This window comes from Cryptomeria japonica, chromosome 9, assembly GCF_030272615.1.
Source record: "Cryptomeria japonica chromosome 9, Sugi_1.0, whole genome shotgun sequence".
NCBI lineage: Eukaryota > Viridiplantae > Streptophyta > Pinopsida > Cupressales > Cupressaceae > Cryptomeria > Cryptomeria japonica.
In genome coordinates this window covers 720,738,984-720,760,642 of record NC_081413.1, presented here as the reverse complement: position 1 = coordinate 720,760,642, position 21,659 = coordinate 720,738,984, and the positions used below count along the sequence as shown (strand labels likewise).

Below are 21,659 nucleotides of genomic sequence, written 5' to 3'. Positions count from 1 at the left end.
TCCTACAAACAACCATTTGAAGAGAGAATGACGCCTCATGGTTAGTATCACAAAGGTCTTGTAGAGATGGTGGTGAAAGACAATTATCCATTTCCTTAAACGATTTTAGGAAGTGAAGGCAGCACGCTTAATTTTGTAGAAGAAGCCAAGTTACTAAGAGGAAGGCATTACTTGGATGGTGTGTGCCGTGTGGTACAGTAGGAGGTTCTATCAATAATTGGAACATTCTTGTCATCTACTGCATGAGTTGGAGTTGAAATTTCTTCTAGCATTGTTGTCAGTTATTTCTCAGCAACTGCCTCGAATCAGGTTTCTGTATAGTGCTTGCTGGATTTACTTCATTCATCCATCAAATAAATATGAAAAGATTCAAAGCACAATGATACAATATATATTAAGAACAAATTGTTGTTGCAAGGATAAAGTTATGAATCAAAAGCTTAGTACACAAGTGCTGGATTATGACAACAATAAAACAATAAAACAAATATTATCTCATCTTTTAGAAAAACAGTTTATTTAATGGCAAAGTGATTGAATTGTAATTGTGATAGCAGCAGCTGTGAAGATTGTAATTGTTTTTCTTTGAGCATTAATAATTCTGATACCTTATCCCATGGATGTTTCCTTGGCATATTATCAAGGTTTTACCATGTAAATTTGTGTCTTTTGTGTTATTTTGTTCTTCTGTTTTATTTTCTTCATTACTTATTCACAACTAACTTGTGCTGCAATATTTTATTATTCTGGGTTTTATGTTTCCGCTTCCATAACAAGTGGTATCAAAGCAATTATTTTGCCACAATTGTGTTAGGATTCATTGTTGGTTTTGCAACATTAAATGATGAAGGCTTCAAATACATGGTTTGAGGTAGAGAAATTTAATGGAAAGAATTCTTTCAAGCTTTGGAAGCTTGAGATGCATGATTTGTTAGTGCAACAAGGATTGCACAAGGCATTGGTAGGAAAGTCAAAGAAACTTGCAAATATGACTGATGAGGGTTGGGAAGATTTAGATATGAGAGCTCTTAGCACAGTTCGATTGTGTTTGACAGATGAGGTTCTTTTCAATATTGTCGAAGAGGAAACAACAACAGGCTTATGCAGTAGAATGGAGAGTCTTTACATGACAAAACCCTTGACAAACCGAATCTGTTTGAAGAGGCAATTGTATAGTTTGCGAATGAAGTTATAAAAATTGTTGATCATTTAAATATTTTCAATACTCTTATTTGTCAATTGTCTAGTATGGGTGTAAAAATCAAAGATGAAGACAAGGCAGTCGCATTGTTGCGTTCACTGCCCGATTCTTGGAATCACTTAGTCACTTCTATTAGATTTAGCACAACTGATACCCTTGAATTTGATTCTATTGTGGGAGCTTTGTTGTCTAAACAGGTGTGAAGGATGTCTAGTGAAAAAACCTCCACACCAAAAGAAATGGTGGCTAGAGGTCGATCCATAGAAAAGGGGGAGAATTTGAGAGGTACATCTAGATATAAGTCAAATGGCAAAAAGGGTAAGGGAAAATGTTGGTACTGCAATAAATCAAGGGATCCCAAGAAAGATTTTTGGAAAAGGAAAGAAGAGAATGATGCTCCAAAAAGAAGAAAATCCGGTTGAGACAAGTTTAGGTATGGTCAGTGAAGTATTATCTATTTGTAATTTCTTACAACATCATGAGGAATTCTTATTAGATTTTGGTGCTTCTAATCATACATGTCCACTTAGGAGTTGGTTTTCTACTTACCAAGCTATTGATGGTGGTGTTGTTCTTATGGGAAACAATGTTTCATGTGAGACTGTTGGGATTGGGAGCATTAAAATTAAAATGTTTTATGGTGTTGTAAAAGCTTTAACAGAGATTACACATGTACTGGAGCTGAAAAAGAATTTAATTTCCTTGGGAGTTTTAGATTTTGATGGTTATAAATCTTCTTGTCAAGGCAAAGTGTTGAAAGTGTCCAAGGGCATTTCAATGGTCATGAAGGCTACAAAAGTTGGAAACTTTTACAGGCTAGATGGGAGTACTAATAAAAATGAAGTAGCGGTGGTATCTAAGGAAACAAATGATTCTACTCATTTGTGGCATTAGCAATTGGGTTACGTGAGCAAGAAAGGGCTAAAGGTACTAGTTACCGTAAGTTAATTCCAAATTTAAAATCTTTGAATTTGAAATTTTTGCAAGCATTGTGTCTTTGGAATTAGTGTAGATAGAAGTTTAAATTAGGTAGTCATACAAGTAAGGGTGTTCTAGACTATATTCATTTAGATGTTTGGGGACCTGTTGTGACATATTCACACATCGCCCCATTGCAAATGGGGACCCCTACTTTTTTTCTTTCCGGGGTTTGTTTTTCTAGGTCTTTTAGGGTTTTGTCTATTAGCCTTTGCATGCTGAGTGTTGCCAAGGGATCACTAAGATAGCAGGCTCTATTTTAGCTAAAGGTGAGTCAGTGGATACTCCGGGTTAGGGTCATCTTTGAAAGTCTTCATTAGGACAAACTTTTGCTCTTGTTGAATATCATCTTTGAAGGTCTGAGTTAAGTCAAATTGGTGAGTGATGAAGTCTGGAATGTCATCCTGATCTTCAAATGTCCTGAAATTTGGCTAACTCTGGAATGTCATCCTGATCCTGAAATTTGACTGTTTGGAAAATTGAAGAATCCTCCAAAAACTAGATTTTGCATTGTAACTCCTGGAGGTCTGAAACCACTCTCAAACATCTTGACAGTATATATGGAATATAACTTAAAGTATAACTTATACTTAAATGCTATATTCCATACATGAATCCTGACGGAGAGACCAAAATGTCAAATTTCGGTCCTGACCCTTCCAAAGGGTCCAGAGCGAAAGTCTCCATAAGACATTCTACTTTGACCCAAACTTAGAACTAACTCATTCCCAGGCATTATTGAGGGCAAAACACTTGTTTGGATGAAGAAATGTGAGAAATGAAGTCAAGATTTGAGCCTAAATGTGAATTTCGCTCCTGCCCCTTCCAAAGGGTCTAGAGCGAAATTCTCCCTATACACCTTTTTTCCTCTTTGTTTGCACACAAACCTAGTTCCTTGGGTGTAGATGGAAGGAGAACGATGTGTCTTTGCCTTTTGAGGTGATAGAATGTGGAAGAATGGAGGATTTTTTACCAAAACTAGAATTTCGCTCCTGACCCTTCCAAAGGGTCCAGAGCGAAATTCTTGGAAACTCATATTTTCTTCTTGGAGATGGTCAAATTCTTGAGTTTTGTGGCATGGTTGGAAAGACTTTGATGTGTTCTTGCCTTTGAAAATTGGGTTGAGGCGACGAAGTAGTCAGAATCAACCCAAAGTAGGAATTTCGCTCCTGACCCTTCCAAAGGGTCTAGAGCGAAAATCTTTATAACTCTCATTTGCTTCCTTGTTTTGGCTAGGCGTTGGAGTCCAAGGCATGTTGGAGGGTAGATTGGTATGTTCTTGCCTTGAGAGGTAGTTGGACGCATTGAAAGATGAAGGTTTTGCCTAGAACAAGAATTTCACTCCTAACCCTTCCAAAGGGTCCAGAGCGAAATTCTTGATAAACCTCTTTTGCTTCCATGTTTAGGTCCCAAACCTTGTTCCCTAGGCGAAGAGTGGTGTATTTTTACCTTGCAAAGAAGATTGGAGTTGAAAAGATGAAGAATCAAGCCTAGAGTTGAAATTTCGCTCCTGACCCTTCCAAAGGGTCCAGAGCGAAATTTCACAAAACCACTATTTTCTCTCAATTTTGTGCCAAGTCAAGTCTTTGAGAATGGCTTTAAGTTGCTAGTGATCACCAAATGTGAAGGAATTAAGCAAAAACAAGGATTTCGCTCCTGACCCTTCCAAAGGGTCTAGAGCGAAAATCCTAAAACCTATTCTATCCTCCAAAATTTTGTGCCAAGTCAAGCCTAGACCAAGGTGAGAAAACCCCTTAGGATTGCCTTTGAATGCTTTTTGACCACCAAAAGTGTAAATTTTGAGCTAAGACTTGAATTTCGCTCCTTACCCTTCCAAAGGGTCCAGAGCGAAATCCTCAAAAACTCCATTTTTCTCCAATTTTGCATCAAGCTTGATGTTGGTTGAGATTAAACGGATCCTTAGACATGCATTTGAGCAAGTTGTGGTCACAAGTTGTGAAGATTTTGTTTGAGCAAGTTGTGGTCACATGAAACTCCTATTTTTCACCTTGTTTGAGCTAGGCAAAGGGCTAGTTGTGAGATTATGATGAGAAGAGGTTTGAAGGCTAGGCCTAAGATTATGAAATGATGAAATGAGCTCTAAATTGGCTAGGAATACAAATTTCGCTCCTAACCCTTCCAAAGGGTCTAGAGCGAATTTTTTATAGGGCCCGTCCCTGGAGAGGATATTGAGCAAAATTCCATTTTGATGTCTTCTCATTGATGATTTAATGTAGAAAATGCTATGTTAGAATGAATTTATTTTGTGTCATTAATCATCTTATTGTTTGTTTTGCACATGAAAGAAGACCAGGCCAGGACAAGGACGACCTCTTCCAGTCCATCATCATCAAGGACGTTCCACATGCAAAAAGGGAGGATTCAAGGTGTTTTGAAGTGTTGGAAGACTAGGGGTGTTCAAGGAGTTCAAGTTAGCCTCAAGACCTCATTCTACCACAAGATGACAAAGAAAGGCTTTGCCAACACTTCAGGGCAAGATATGCTATTGGAGAAGGAAGACTTGACAATAAGGAAGCCTGGTCAAGCAAAGGAAGTACATCATTCATCATATCAAAGACAGAGGAGGATCAACCAAGTCACAAGCATTAGGCAAGGTGGCATCCGAGTCATCATTCCTCTGCTCGAATTGGTCCACCTCAGCAGGACTAGATTCAATGTACCTAATTTATTGGAGGTGGCACAAACTTCGGTGTACCTACCCTTGCTTCCTATTGGTCCTTGCTCCGGGAATGTAATTTTCTCATTGGCTAGAGGAAGTTTGTTGTAACAAACCCTAATTAGGGTTTCTATCTTGTAATCCTAGCCATTCGTTCTAACTCAATCAAAGCTGTCTGTTTGTAAAGGGTTCTCTATATAAAGCCCTGGCTCCTCATTTGAAAAGGTGAATAGTTAATAGAGAATAGATAGTAGTAAAAGAATAGGAAATAGTTAGAGTAGAGTAGAAAGAGAAGGCAAAGATTGTTGTAAAAGACTTGTAAATTTCATTGAAGAAATGGTGGATTTTATGTGTCGACTCAACAATTTGTATGGTCTCTATACTTCTCAAATTTGATTTCATGTTATTAGATGAATGGAAGAAATTTGTATGATCAACAGTGAAATTCGTATATCCATACTACTAGCGTTTTGTTGATTGCAGACTTGCCTTGCGTAGTCAACTGGAATCATTCAGCTTAAGCTTAACTTCAATTATCGCTTCTTCATTGATATGCATCAACCTGACAGTGTCCATGCTTGTAGCAGTGATCTAAACATCATAAGTCTTCCTCAGAAGATTGCACTAATCTTGTGGAGATGGTCCTAGGATGTCAAAGCAAGACTTAGTTAGAATTTCATCAAAGGTCATTCATTGCTCTTACGTTCTTAGTGTTAGAAATAGATCATGTTCCAACCCTTGTCCTTTTTCTTTTTTTCAAAATCAAGGGCCGGTGAAATTCCACGTTCCAGTAATATCCAAAGCAAATCAGATGTTCAGGCCAGCGAAAGTAAGTCCCCCTTGTGATTCTAGCAAAATCACATCGTACCGCAAAGAGCTTATCCACACGTAGAGAACCTACACATCAAAACCTTGGAGTTACTCCGACTAATCCTTCGGCGAGATCTTCAGCAGTCGAGAAACTTTACTCAAGAGAGGATAAGATACCTCTAGGTATATTATTTTGTGTTTGGTTGTGTACAAAAGACACATCAACAAGACCATCCCCTACAATTTATTTTGGAGGAACACCATATTTTGTGACATTTATAGATGATTACCCTAAAGAGGTGTGGGTCTATATTTTTAATAAAGTTGATGTGTTTAGTGTATTCAAGAAGTTTTGAGTTTTGGTTGAAAAAAGTATTGACCGATCAATCAAATGTTTAAAAATAGATAATGGAGCTGAGTTCACATTTTTGGAGTTTGAAAATTATTGTAAGGAAGCTTGGATTGAAAGTCATAAAACCACAATTTACACTCCTTAGCAAAACGGTGGTGTTGAACACATGAACATGACTATTCTAGAGAGAAAGGAGCATGCTCAGTATTGCCAATTTGGAGCAAGAGTTGTGGGCAGAAGCGGTTAATACAACATGCTATCTGGTAAATCGGTCACCATCAGTTGCAATAGATTGTAAAATTCTTAAAGACATATGGATAGATCATTCTTGTGATTATTTAATTTTGAAAGTTTATGCTCTTATTTCGAAGGACCAATGTTCTAAATTGGAACCCAATTCCAATAAATACATTTTTGTTGGTTATGGTGATGGAATTAAGGGATACAGATTATGGGGTCTTACTACCCACAAAATCATCAGCAGCAAAGATGTATTTGATGAATCTTCTCTTATAAAACTAGACATTGTAAAAGTTGATATGAAACACGAACAAGTACCACAATATCAACAAGTTTAGCTGGAAACTTAACCATCTACAAAAAAATAGGAAGCAAAAAAGAAGCTTCTAAAGATGAAGATGTGGATGCAAAAAATATACAGGAAAATATGGAAATACCACAACCATTTCTAAGGAGATCTACAAGAGTAAAAATCCTTTGAAAAGGTATGATGATTTTGTTTTATCTGTTTCTTTGATCCCTAATGATGGGGAACCAAGTTGTTATCAAGAAGCAATAGATGGCACTGAAAATGCTAAATGAAAAATAGCAATGAAGAAGAAATGGATGTCTTGGAGAAGAATAAAACATGGGACTTGGTAGAACTTCGAACAGGTAGGAAAGTTTTTGGTTGCAAATGGGTCCACAAACTGAAGAATGGCGTCGATGATAAAATTGAAAGGTACAAGGAAAGACTGGTAGCAAAAGGATATTTACAAAAGGAAGGTATTGATTTTTATAAAAAAAATTCACCAATTGTTGAGCTTGTTTTCATTTGGATTGTATTGGCATTAGTTTGATTACTTACTTGATCATGAATTACAACAACTAGATGTTAAAACAAAAATTTTACATGGAGATTTGAATGAAGAGATATATATGGAACAACCAAAAGGGTTTGTACAAGATTGCAACAAAATATGTCTTTGCAAACTCAAAAAGTCATTGTTGGCCTAAAGCAGTCACCTAGGCAATGGTACAAGAAATTTGATTCCTTCATGGTGAGCAAAAACCTTACAAGAAGTGATTATGACCATTGTGTTTTCTTTAAAAGTTTGAAAAATGGTTTATTCATTATCTTGGTGTTATATGTTGATGATATTCTTGTAGCAAGAAAAGCATGGCTGACATTGATAAGTTACAGGCTCAATTGGCTAGGACCTTTCATATGAAGGATCTAGGGGAAGAAAAATAAATTTTGGGCATAGAAATACACAAAGATAGGGAACTATTGATGTGTTTTTTATGACACCTTCAAACACAAAATAAAATACCAAGTATTTTATCTTCTCTTGAACAAAATCCTCTCGAATGCTAAGCTATGTGATCAGGAACTATTGATGTGTTTTTTATGACACCTTCAAACACAAAATAAAATACCGAGTATTTTATCTTCTCTTGAACAAAATCCTCTCGAATGCTAAGCTATGTGATCATACGAGGTAACTCCAAGGTTTCTACTATTAGGTCTTGACGTGTGGATAGTCTCAATGGGTGGTGTGATTGCTGGTAATCCAAGGGGACTTACGTTGTACATGAATGCTTGAATATTGCTGGAACGTGGAAATTTACTTGATTTGAAAAAAAAAAGACAAAAGGGATTTAGGGTCTAGAGAAATCTAATCTACTCCTAAGATCAATGGAATCTAATCTATTCCTAAGATCAATGATAGCATTGGATCATGCTTGGATGGACATATTCCTTAAACCGAGCTTTGCTTTGCCATGTAGCCAACAACTACACAAAACCGATGCAATGTTCCAAGGGAAATGAAAGGTTTTCATATCATGAACATTCATCCAAATATCCAATACACTGACACAACTTAAAAAAACATATCCACAATTGAACTTAGCACATTTTAAGGTTCAGGCTAACAATGCACTGTAGTTGAAAATCATCCAACCACAAATAGTATGAACCAAGGAACCATCTAACATCCATACATTACTCCACAATCAATGAACTTCATCTAACATGAGGATATAACAAGAAACCATACAATATGTAAAAGAAACGCCACGATTCACCACAAATTCAATGAAAAGTATGTTTATTTAGATTTCTTGGCAACAATTTCTGCCTTCTCCTCCTACTCTACCTCTAGCTACTTTCTATCCAATGTCTTCTACTTCTAACTATTAACCTTTACAAATTAGGAGAGCAAGTCCTTTTAAAGAGCTCCCTTTACAAATAAGTGGACAATATCAAATCCAAATCAATGGCCAAGATTACATGAGAAAACCCTAACTAGGGTTAGTTACAACTAACTTTGCATTACATTTAATACTTGACCTATGATTTGATTACATATTGTGGACACATGTCCAACATTGAATTCTAAACAATAGGAATCAAGGTTAGGTAAGATAAACAATATTTGATGAAATTAACATGTGTCACTTGCTCCATTCTTGGATGCATTAGGTTCAATGTATCTGGATGTGTTGGCCTTGATTGATGAAGGGAGGTGAGTTACTGCCACCTCAGCCAATTTGCACGCCTTGTAACACATCACAAGTGTGTGGTTGATCGCTCTTGACCTTGATCATTGTATTGATGATTGATCTCCCATGCTTGCTGATGAAATTTTCTTCCGAAGCTCATCATCCTTGTAGTAGTTGCAATGCTTGATGTCATGATGTCTCTCTCTTGCATTGTTCAATCCTCCTCGCCTTTCTGAAGTGTTGTGGAGTGCTTTCCTTTTTTGTTACAATGTTTCCTTGAAATGCTTTCAGCCTGCTCCCTCACCCTCTTCCTTAATCGCCTACAAAACAAACAAGGATAGCATCAAACACATGATATATCTTGATTTCAAAAACATGTTATCTAATAAAGGCTCGAAATGTTCTGATTTCTGATTTTCAGGTATGCAGGTCCTAATTCAGAGTTTGATTTTAAAGTATGCATCCTTTGAGCAACTCCTTCATCTCATTTGAGGTCGTCACTCAAGCCTTCAAAGTCGTGGAATTCTCCAAGGCAAGGACAAATTTAGCATTTCATAAGAAAGTCGTGGATTCCTTGATCAGATTGGAGGCTTCTTGCGGCATTGCACCTCCCAAATCTGCTTAACCATTAAAATCAGAATTAAATTTGAATTTGATTCAATTGATTGATCAATCTCCTTCGCCTCCTTCGCCTTGCATTTATAAGCTTGCAAATCAACCTTAAGAGAAGCCAGCCCTCACAATGATTTATTTCAACTTTGATCTTGAATTCCCTGCAAGAGCTCATGTTAGAGGAAACAACGTCAGGTCAGCCTCATGTAGAGTGCATTATGTTTGAATGAATTTATCCATCTAGGGCCAACTTAGGTATTTTGTTTTTATTGCTGGCAGATTTGAAAAATTTTGCTTACACAAAGCAAGTCGGCCATAGCATCATTTGTTTTATTTTTCCTCATTAATTCAACTGATTTACCCCTTTGATCTTGAAGGCAAAGAAACGAGACTCAGGAATCGGACCTGACTTGGTGAGGCCTACTTGTCTTGGGACTCAAGACTCCGAGTCGAAACTCGGCGCAAACTCGACAAAGTGAAAAACTCAAGAAATTTAGAGATTTTTAAGGATTTAAAACTTGTTTCATGCACCCTTCATTAAATAAACCTTAAAGACACAATAACATCATCAAATAAAAGCTAATTTGATTACATACACAAGTATACATCAATCACATAAGCATAAACACAAATTGTAGCTGAAGGAAATAACAAACATAGATATATAAATATTGTCAAATGTATACAATATAACCAAACTCATGGAATAAAAAATCCATGTCATCATATGATCAAATGAGATGCAAACTCTTCCTTTCCAACTCTTGATGCACCAAATGAAAGTATATGTTGTTATATGGAGCCTAATCAAATTCGGAGGTTAAAATTTCCCTACTTTTATCGGTGTAGTTTCCCCCCTAATTTTATGACAGGGGTTTGGGGGCAGTGCCCCCAAGTTGGGGTCAAGGGGCAGCGCCCCTTGTGGGGTCCAAGGGCAATGCCCCTGGCGTGTTCCTTGTTGCAATACAGGGTGGGATCGAGGGGCAGCACCCCGCAAGGCCAAAAGACTTTTATTATTTGATAAAGGCGTCGGGTGTTATTTTTCTATTGTTTCTCCTCATAACTCACTTTTCTCCTCCTATTTTGCCAAATGAATGAAATGAAGTTCACTTTTAGGGGCAAAGCAAAATATAAACAAAAAAAATTAAGTTAAAAACATTTTAAAACATGTTTTTTTTTGTGTCTTTAAGTTGCCTTACATCAGCCGAGTTTGGCGAGTCCTGACTCCCAAACTCGGCGATTTTAGGCGAGTTTGGAAGATGGCGATTTTTGGGGCCAAACTCGTCCAAGTCTGAGTTCGAGCCCAATAGACTCGGCAACCCTCACTCGACTCGGGAATCACCCAAACTCGGCGATTTTGGGCGATTCCCATTTCTTTGCTTGAAGGCATATAAATACCAAGATAAGCAACCCCCCTCTCAACCCAATTCGCCATCTCAGATAATTATTTTTCTCAGCCTTAGCGAATTAGGTCTGAGTGCTTTAGGATTCTTCAAGTCTGATCCTTAACATCTTAGGACTGATTTCCTATGTTCTTAACCTGATTTCTAAGTGATTTCTTCACCTTGTCTGCTCTGTTGTACGCGGAAGAGGTCTGATTTTCCATGTCTAAGGTCATGGATTTCTGCTTGTCAAGGAGAAATGTTGATCTTCTACCCTAGGTCATGGATTTTGTCAAGTGAAGGACAAACTTTCTCACTTACCCTCTTAGATCATGGATTTAGCTGCTTTGTGGATTTCCTAGGGTCATGGATTTTAGAAGGGCATGGATTTTTGTTGACCATGGATTTTCACCACCCATGGACAAACTTACTTAAATCCCTCCAAATTATTGATTGATATATATATATACACTTCAACACATCATGAACTCACTTCACTTGGCCATCATTTACTCAAACATATGGATGTTGCACTTACCTTCACTAGGTCGTGGATTCTCTCAATCCATGGACAATTTACTACCATCCATCTCCAAGTCGTGGATTTCTCATGTTCATGGATTTTGGAGTGTCATGGATTTGAGCAAGTGTAGGATAGTCATCATCATTATTCAAGCATGATAACTCCAATACTTAGTCAACTAATTCACCTTCATAATGTTGTTGATCTTCATTCTCCAAATCAAAAATTGAATGAGTTCTTTGTTTCTTCTTCACTTCATGGATCAACCTTGCCATCCACCCTTGAGTCATGGATTTTAGCACCTCATGGATGTGCTCAAGTCATGGATTGATCATCATCATTCACTCTTATCATCAAGATTTCTTCATCCAATTCACTCCAAGGCATCTGCATTATTGTTCATTAAGGTTTAAGGATAGCATCACTCTCATTCATTATCGCCTTCAAAGATCTTCAAGCCTTGGACCTCCACAAGTCACGGATGTTGGCAACTCAAGGACAAAAGTCATCACCTCACCTCTTAGGTCGTGGATTTGAGCAACGCAAGGAAGTGTGACCTCCACCTCGACTTGATCTTCATTTCACTTCACCTAGTTCATTGAATGTTCATCAAAGACCTTTGCTTGCAAACTTGGAGGATTCTAAGGCTAAATTCAATTAAGTGCAACCTTTGTTCACCATCACCTCAACATCACCAAGTCATGGATTCTGCCTGGGCGTAGATTTTATGAGGTGGTGGACAAAACTCACTTTCATCTCTCAAGTCCATCGATTTCACCAAGTGATAGATAGTATCATTACAAGATTGACTTGGTGTTACATAGCTTCTCCAAAATTATTCGAAGTACGAAATCACTTTCACCAAGCACTTCACCTTATTCATTGAATAGTTGAGCACCTCATCCTAAGTGTGGATTTGAAAGATAAACATTGCATTTCATCATCACTGATTCACATTGATCAAAAGGCATACAAGTCGTGGATTTGAGCACTTATGGGATCACCACTGCATTTGAACTTTCATTCTTTCCTGAGGTTGACTCAGTCACTGTTTGGAACAACAAACAAACCACTCAAAGCCAACAAAACAACAGTAAACCACTAACCCGGCAAATCCAGAAGAATGCCCAATAATAACAGAAGAATCAGCAAGTCAAAGTGGATTGAAGCCAAACTGTTTTAGGGAATTTTGAATCCTACCCACCACCTTATTTCTGAGGGACTTCTCATTATTCTTAATGGCCTGAACCATCAATAATGTATTCTTATGAGGGGTTGAAAGATCTGGTTTTTTTTCTGTTCTTAGTTGCATTTTCGGACAGATGTGTATCCAATTTGTAGGTTCCTCTTCTAGCTTTGATGAAAAAATTTCATTTTTCTTCTTATGATACAATTTCATTTTGCAAATTGAAAAGCCTAGCGTTGTCTTCCTTTCCCTCTCTCCGGGACTCCTTATTCTGTTCATTAGATGTACTAGAATAGTTTTGTCTAACATGTTAAATAACCTTCTCATAATGTTAATTACTGTCATAAACAAACATTTATCTATGATTTATATTCTTGAACGCCTTGTTTTGCTTAAAATTCAGATAGGTCATAGTACCTACCCTTGGATTCTGCTAAGACTTGGCAAGATGAATGCTTCCTCTCTGTAGAAACTTGAACAATTAAGTCTTATGCTTTGAATCGGCAAGTCTCTCTCAAACAAAGCTAAACTTTGCCAGATTCAGTAAGTTTTGAAGATCAGATTGATTTCAGTTCGATTTTGTTTAATCCCTGCTCAAGTTATGTGACAGACTCAGAATGATGGAGATTATATTAATCTACATGAAGTCGGTAAGCTGTAGCTCTTGAGAACAGGTCCCAGGTTCAAATTGCTACAAGAATCTTTATCAATTTCCAACTGGGAAGTATGTGATGGTTATACTTAAACCGAAATGCCTAGCCCTGTATCAGATTCACTTGATCAATTTTCCCATTTGTTGATGAAAAATAACAAACCCTAGTTTGGGGTTATTTGTCTTTCAATAATTATAGTTTGATATTCTTTTTTAGCTTGCCCCTTTGTAAGATTATTCGTCATAGAACTGACACAAACTGGTTTAATGCTGAAGCTGTTGATGGCAATGGATTCATTGCTCGAGATTTGACTATAGAAAACACATCAGGCCCAAAGAAAATGCAAGCTGTAGCTCTTCGAGTTAGTGCAGACCAAACAGCCTTCTACAAGTGCACGATCAAGGGATATCAGGGAACTCTTTATTCCCACACTTATCGTCAATTTTATAAGGAATGTACAATATTTGGTACTGTGGAGTTCATATTTGGCAATTCTGCTGCAATTTTTCAGAATTGCAGTCTTCTAGCCTTGAAGCCCCTTCGGGGTCAAAACAATACCTGCACAGCACAGACCAAATCTGATCCCAATCAGAACACAGGATTTTCATTTCAGAAATGCAAGGTTGATGGAACCCCTGAGCTCCTTTCAACAGGGGACGTTTCTACTTACTTGGGGACACCATTAAAGCAATACTCTTCCACAGTTTTCATCCATTCACATCTGTCCAAAGTTGTACATCCAGCTGGATGGCTTACACCTAGTGAAGACCTGCCCCTGGATAAAGTATTCATGGGAGAGTTTCAGAGTGAAGGTCCTGGAAGCAAAGTTTTAGAAAGAGTGAATTGGTCTAAACAACTTTCAGAAAAACAATCAAGTTCATTCAATGCTGATGAATTTATATCTGCTTCTAAATGGCTTCCACTAACCCATATCAAGTTTGATGAAATGCCATGATTAAAAAGATTCAAGTTTCATCATCTTTGCTCTTTAAAGGATTTGCCTTCATGTAATATCATAGAGAAATAGGATGCAGAAGTAATAATATATCATGCTGATGCCTTTGGCAATATTTTGTTGATAATACATATGTCAAAAATTAATACTAGTCTGAGTTGGAATAATCCTTAGACCTGCACAACTACAATAGCAGTTTCAAGATGAAGAGAACGGACATGATTTTCAAGGATAGATAAATCTCAAAGAGTTCTTATTATTTTTGTTGTTAGTTTGATGAATAAGGGATATGATCTTGTGAAAATTATATGCAGGGAGAATTACTTACAAAGTGATTTTTCTATGGTACTTATATTTATGCATCCAGTGAGGAATTCAATTTGGCTGTTCTTCATTGTGCTTTCTAGCAAAGGAGAGTGTGTATAATGAACTGCATTTCCATTGTTGACTGTATATAGGCTTTTCTCCAATCTTCACAATAACATGTAATTCTCATCAAACAGTCAGAATACTCATCTCCTTTACTTCACCATAGTTCCAAAAACTGATGAATTGTAAACCATACACATATAAAGAGAGATTGTAAATAACATTGTGCACAAAATTTTAATATAACTGATGTTTGTTCTTTTATAGCTACTATATGATAGGTTCCTATGTAGATTGTACAATTGAAATAATCATCATATATGTGCTTTCAATTAACTATAAATTCGTGAGAGACGATTATAACAAATGTCTTAGTTTATATAAATACAATATATAAAAGACCTCATTATTTATTATATTTACGTGAACAAATATGAATTATATTAAAATTATGTGTATAATGTTATTTATAATTTTGAAAAGAAAATCAGTGTAAAAACTGAAATAAATATTAATATTCGAAATTGCATAGATCATATGTTTGAAAATATTTTGGTATGTGTAGTATTTTAATTTATCTTTTTTTCGAAGCAACTCAAATTAAAATAGTATATTGGGTAAAACTTACCTTCAACTATATATAGATATATATAGAATGTTTATAAGTACAAGACTGAGATCAACTCTCTCACAAATGAGATTTTCTAAATTTATGGATTAAAGGAGCTAAAATAGAGCAATATACAATTTGGAAAGAGGAAAACAATTCGAAGGCAAGAATGACTATAGGAACCAAATTGCTACCACTTAGATGGATGAACAATTTCAATACAAAGTTTGATGTAATCATTTAGCTTAAATCGAATTAATCAATGTGATCTCCAAAATAGTAAAGCAAACATAAATAACACATCAAATGATATCTCACCAACATGAATGTAGAATCAACTATCATTAAGAATTTATGTGCACAAAGCACTTATTCATGAGTTACAAGGTACCAAAAATTTGGAATTTAGAATAATCACATTTTCTCCCAAAAACTCATGGTTTATATTGAAATGTTTAAAAGACCTAACCCTCAACTAATTCTAGAAATAAGACCACTAAAACCAACTATCAAAAATAGCAATTTGACACGTGAATACTATGTGATTTTGAAGCAACTTTTTCACTAAAACCTCGTGATCCTCTAATGAATATTGAAACCTTAATCATAGATCAATTGATGAGTTGAATTTGATATATTCTAGGGTTTTGAAGAAATTGAAAATTGAAGATAAAACCTTTGCACATGATGGGTATTTTGGAATCCTGTGACCATAAAACATGTTTGAGATTTCTTTTAATGCTTATAGAGATATGGTCTAAACCCCTAGGATTTCACCTTTAAATCAAACTACTCACACAAAACCTTAGAAATTTTGTTCTAAATTTTCATTAGTGATATACACTTGTGGATGAGGATATGGTTTGCATAGAAATTTCTTTTTCATTTAAAGATTTTTTCATTAAAAGTTATTCTATTATAGGCCAAAATAATAAATTTGTATATCATTCTCACATGCTTTAAATTTTGTAATACTAGTCAACCTTAAATATTAACCCAAACTAAAAATGAAATTACCAAGACTAAAAACACTTTAATACTAGTCAGTCGTAAATATTAACCCAAACTAAAAATGAGGTTGCCAAGACTAAAAACACTTTTGATTAGTTGACTGTAGAGTACATTTATAAGATTAGTCAAGATTTTTAGCTACATGATCTCATTAAAATGGTTGAAACATTACTTGTGACACTTGTTATTAAATCAAAATTGTTGTACACATAAACCTTATGTGATTGCATTGATTTTAGAAAATAGATCAATTCTACATTGACCAAACTTAGTTTGAACGTTCACAAAAATAAAACTTCCTCTCTTCTTTGTCGTTTATATTGTTCCAACCATTGATATATGCTTAAAAGATGGAACAACACTTCAAAAAATCTTCTCTAATTTTTTCCTACAACATGGATGTACAAAAAATAAGCACCCAAAAAAAACCCACGTGTGACCTCCCTAGGTAATAGAAATCATGGTAATGCTCATCCTAAAGCCAAATAGAAAAATGTAAAACTCATAAATCTTAATACATTTCAACTTGGATCCACAAAAATAGTGTAGACCCAAAAATATGTAGATTCACCTTCCATCAACATTAATAGAAACAAAACATCATCTAGATTCTTCCCATTAAATGAATTTAGATTTGAAATCTCTCAAATCCAATATCCTAAAAAATCAACTTGAAACTTTTGTTCATTTAGGAATCAAACAAGTAATCACCATAGGTTTGAAATTTTGTCCATCTAAAAATCCATTCTAAATATTTTAATGGTGAAAATTAGGGTTTCCACCATTAGAGGGATGAAAACCGCTAATTTGTCATTACATTCAAAAGAGGGATAAATCCAATAGATCTAATCCCAAATGAAGAGTGGTAAGGACTGAAAACTAATGTTTTTAAGGTGTTGTGAATGGTTTGCCCACTTTTGTAAGTTGAAATGCTAAAATTAGAAAAAGTGCTAAAAAATGAATGTAAATATACGGAAATAGTGAGCTACAATCGTCAAATTTTGCATGCACGTGGATCTGAGTAGTATATGCAGATTCAGATATGATCCTCAGAAAAACTTCAAAAAAGTAGGGAGCAGAGTATTGGAGTTGAGAAATACAACCCCACAGGAGCCTGAAGATCTTTTGCAAGTCGAATAACCTATTACAAGGAGAATCAAGGGAGCAATAATCTGAAGAACACACAAAACACAGGAAAAATATTCTCAAAAGATGAGAGCTCCAATTCACCAAAAAAGTATTGTGAAAAGATAATACAATCAAAAGAAAAATTAACCTCTAATAGGTCAATAAACCCTAGGCTTGCACATAATAATTAATAAAATAATTAATTAATATGCACCTAATGTTAGCTTAAGTGTAAAAAGATAATTGGGAACTTCAAGAATTAAACAAATATTGTTTAATTAATCAAGTAAAGACCCAATTACTCTAACACCCCCCCTTAAGCTAGACTTAGGGAGAAGCTAAAACCTAGAACAACTACTGAAAGCATGAAAGATGGGTCCCGGCAACAAGGCCTGATCAGGTACCCAAATACAATGAAATCTCTGTGAAATGGAGACAAAGGAGAAAACCTAGTGGGAAAAAACTCCTCTCCAAAAAGAGATAAAAGAACATGCTAAAAGAAGAAGAAGGAGGAAGGAAGGCCTCATAAAGACCCCCCAAGGACAACTTCCTTCACCTCAAGCATAGAGCGCTACTGAAGATAGCGCGGCGATGCAAAAGGTTTCATGAAGATGTTTGCAACCTGCTCGGAAGTGGGAATGTACTCCAGAATGAGAACACCATCCTGAATCAACTGACGGATGAAATGCATGTGAAGCTCAATGTGCTTCGTCCGCTGATGCTCTACTGGGTTGCGGGAAATATGAATAGCACTCTGATTGTCACACCAAAGAACAATGGGACTATTAGGAGGAAAACCAAACTCAGTCATCAACTGTCGAAGCCATAAGATCTCTTGACTAGCGAGCACAACAGCTCGGTAGTCAGCCTTTGTAGATGATAATGCATGAGCAGTCTGCTTTTTGCAAGACCATGTGATAGGACCAGAGCCAAGATAGAAAACAAAGCTAGAAGTAGACTTCCAATCAGTGACATCACCAGCCCAATCTAAATCAGTGTAGCCAACAATGTGAGGTTCCTCAGATGTGTAGTGAATGCCATGAGAACTAGTGCCCTAAATGTACCTCAAAATACGTTTGGCAGCTTGCCAATGACTCTCATGAGGATCATGGGAAAATCTAGAGACAAGACCAACTGCAAAGGAAATATCAGGACAGGTGTGAGTCAGGTACAACAAACTGCCAACCAACTGTCTGTAAAGTGTAGAATCTACCGAAGGAGTGGGGCAAGCGGTGGTCAAAACAACCCCTGACTGAAATGGAGTGGGAGCAGGCTTGCAATCAAGCATGCCGAAGCGCTGAAGCATGTCAAGAGCATACTTCTGCTGGTAGAGGTAGATCCCATCAGAAGACTAAATCACCTGAAGACCAAGGAAATAGTGCAAAAGACCGAGATCTGTCATCTCAAACCGGTCCATCAAGGCACACTGAATAATCTGAATCATAGAGGATGAGCTACCCGTGATGAGAAGATCATCAACATATAGCACAAGAATCAGGATGTCACCCTCAAGAAGCTGAATGTACACTGTGTGATCAGAATGACTGTGGGAGAACCCAATGGAGAGCAAGAAAGAGTCCATCTTCTCATACCAAGCCCGAGGGGCCTGTTTGAGACCATACAATGAACGCTAAAGTCTGCAAACCAAAGAACTATCCTGCACAAATCCCTGAGGCTGTTCCATGTAGATCCCCATGCAAGAAGGCACTCTTCACATCCATCTAAAAAACATGCCAACGCCGAGAAGCTGCAAGAGATAGTACAAAGTGAATGGAATTCATCTTGGCAACAGGGGCAAATGTCTCGGAGTGATCAGTACCCTCAACCTATGAAAAACCCTTCGCAACAAGATGTGATTTGTACTTATCAATGGAACCATCAGCAGCATACTTAGTGTGATACAACCAGCGGTACCTAACCATCTTTCTGCCCTTAGGAAGAGGATAGAGATCCCAAGTATGCTTCCTCATCAAAGAAGAATACTCTTCCTCTATAGCACAATCCCACTCAGGGTGACTTGTCACCTCTGAAAACTTCTGAGGATCATCTGAAATAGCATGACTTAAAAGATTAGAACCCACAGTATGAGAATGAGTGCGATGGGTATCTGAAGGATCACCAGCCATAGGACCTGCCACCTCAACAGTAAGGCGAGCCCACTTGGGCATCGGAGGTGGAGCAGGTGGAGGTGGGGATGGTGGATCATCAACACCATCATTAGAATCATCCTCAAAAAAAATCATGAAGGGGTGCAATGGTCGGAGGAGGCAGAGGAGTAGACACTGGAGTCGGGGTATCCACTGTGGGAAGGCGCTCATCAAACTTAACATCCTGTCGAAATAGGACCTCTCTGGAATCAGGATCAAACAACCTGTATGTCTTAAAATCATCATAGTAGCCAACAAAATGGCATGGTCGGCTCTTTCGCTCCATGGCACGCCTCTGAGCATCAAGAATAAAAGCCCACGCGTCACTGACAAACACTCTGAAAAAGGAAACATCAGGCTTGTCATGAGACCAAGCCTCCTCAGGAGTCATATGTCAAATAGCCTTATGAGGCATCCAATTCTGAATATAGTTGGCGCAATTGACTGCCTCAGCCCAAAAAATGAATCCATGGACCTGGATTGAATCATACAATTCGCCATCTCCCGTAAAGTTATGTTCTTGCGTTCAGCGACACCATTCTGCTGAGGGGTGTAGGGAACAGTAAACTGATGTTGCAAACCATGCTCAGTGCAAAAATCTCTGAAAGCCTGATTCACATACTCCCCCCCATTATCTGTACGTATCCGTCAAATAGAACAACCAAACTGCTTCTCTACAAATGTCTTGAAGACTTGAAAGGAATCAAAGACATCAAACTTGTACTTAAGAAAGTACACCCATGTGCATCTAGAGAAGTCATCAATGAAAGTGAGTACATACTTGGCCCCTGAAAAAGGAGTGGGAAATGACATGAGGTCACTATGAATCAACTCCAAGGGTGCCAAAGCATGAGAGGCTCTTCCCTTCGGAAAGGGATCTCTGTGATGCTTGCCAAGAACACAACCATGACAAACACCATTAGTGCAGGAAATCTGTGGGAGCCCAAGAACAAGTGCCTATGTACTCATCTACTGAAGGTATCTGTAATTGACATGGCCCAAGCGCTCATGCCAAAGCTTACTCACGGACTCTGCATGTGCTATAAGAGAAGAACCCGCACCCTCAGAGGGCTCAAATCCATCAAATCTGTACAGACAAGATGCAATGTCAACACTCCCAGTAGCAACAACTAAATCAGAGTCATGGAGGTCCCGAATAACCACATCATGTGGTGAGAACTCAACTGTCTTACCAGAGCCAGAGTGGCAAATTTGATAGATGGACAGGAGGTTCGTCGAGATGTCAGGGACAACTAGAACATCTTGCAGAGTACCCCCATCTAATGAAACAGAACCTGAACCCAAGACTGAAAGATGAACCGAGTCACCCACTGCAATCTGTGAAGTGCCACAAGAGGCAAGAGAGGTAACCATCTGCTGAGTGTGAGTCATATGGTGAGAAGCACCAGAATCTAGAATCCATGTGGACCCATAGGTCGAAGCTCGAGCAGTGAGAGCATGACCTTTCCCTGTGGAAGGAGAAGACGCCTGAGGTGAGGAAATATGATGCTGCTACATGGCTTCCTCTAAAGCCTCTAATCGTTTCCAACACCTGGAAACTAGATGTCCTTCCTTGCCACAAAAACTACAAGTGTCTCTTGATTTCTTCTTAGTCTTGGAGGAAGACTCACCAGACTATGAAGATTTCCCTTGCTTGGGAGTAAATGGAGGTTTAGAATCAGACTTAGGAGGTGGCTTAGAGGAAGACTCACTACCTGTAGAATTCTTCTTGGGCTTTGGTTTCTGCTTCTGTTTCTCCTTCTCCTTAGAGGACTGAGCGACCAATGCTTTGTTCTTGGAGCCTGAGAGCGTATTCAGCTGAGAAAGATGAGACTGCTCACGAGACAATTGCTCACAAAAGACATCAAAGGTGGGCATGTTGAAACGAGCACCCAAGCCATCCATGGTGGAGTAGAAAGCAGAGGCAAAAAATTGAAAGTGACCCCGAAGCTTCGAAAGAATCAAATGAATGCACTCTGTATCTATCTTGATTTTTCCACATCCCTAAAGAACAGATCTAGTAGTCTTTAATTTGTTCAAAAAATCCTTAATAGTGGGAAAGGAATCAGGTGACAAAGACACCAACTCTGCCTCAATATGTAATGCCCGAATCTCATTGACCCTCTCGAAGAGAGAATCAAACTTCAACCACATATCCCAAGGAGTAAGCAACTCATCAAGGTGAAATAGAAGACTGTCGGAGACATGCAAGGAGAACAAACCCATGGCCTCATTCAGCTTGTTCCTATGCATAAGAATCCCATAAGGACGTTGCAATACTGGCTGAACCTCATCCAAAGAAGCCTACAACCCTCGTGCCCTGAGAAGCCTCGTGATG

The 21,659-nt window shown here is 37.6% G+C and overlaps 1 protein-coding gene across 1 annotated transcript in view; it reads left to right on the top strand.

Moving 5' to 3' along the window:
- The window catches only part of LOC131073797 (pectinesterase), a 39,172-nt gene extending 24,722 nt beyond the window's left edge, over positions 1–14,450 (top strand). The window contains exon 2 of the mRNA XM_058010309.2: positions 13,377–14,450. Coding sequence (XP_057866292.2) covers positions 13,377–14,056 — 680 coding nt within the window. The 3' untranslated portion in view covers positions 14,057–14,450. The remainder of the gene's footprint in view (positions 1–13,376) is intronic.
- Positions 14,451–21,659: the final 7,209 nt, after the last annotated feature.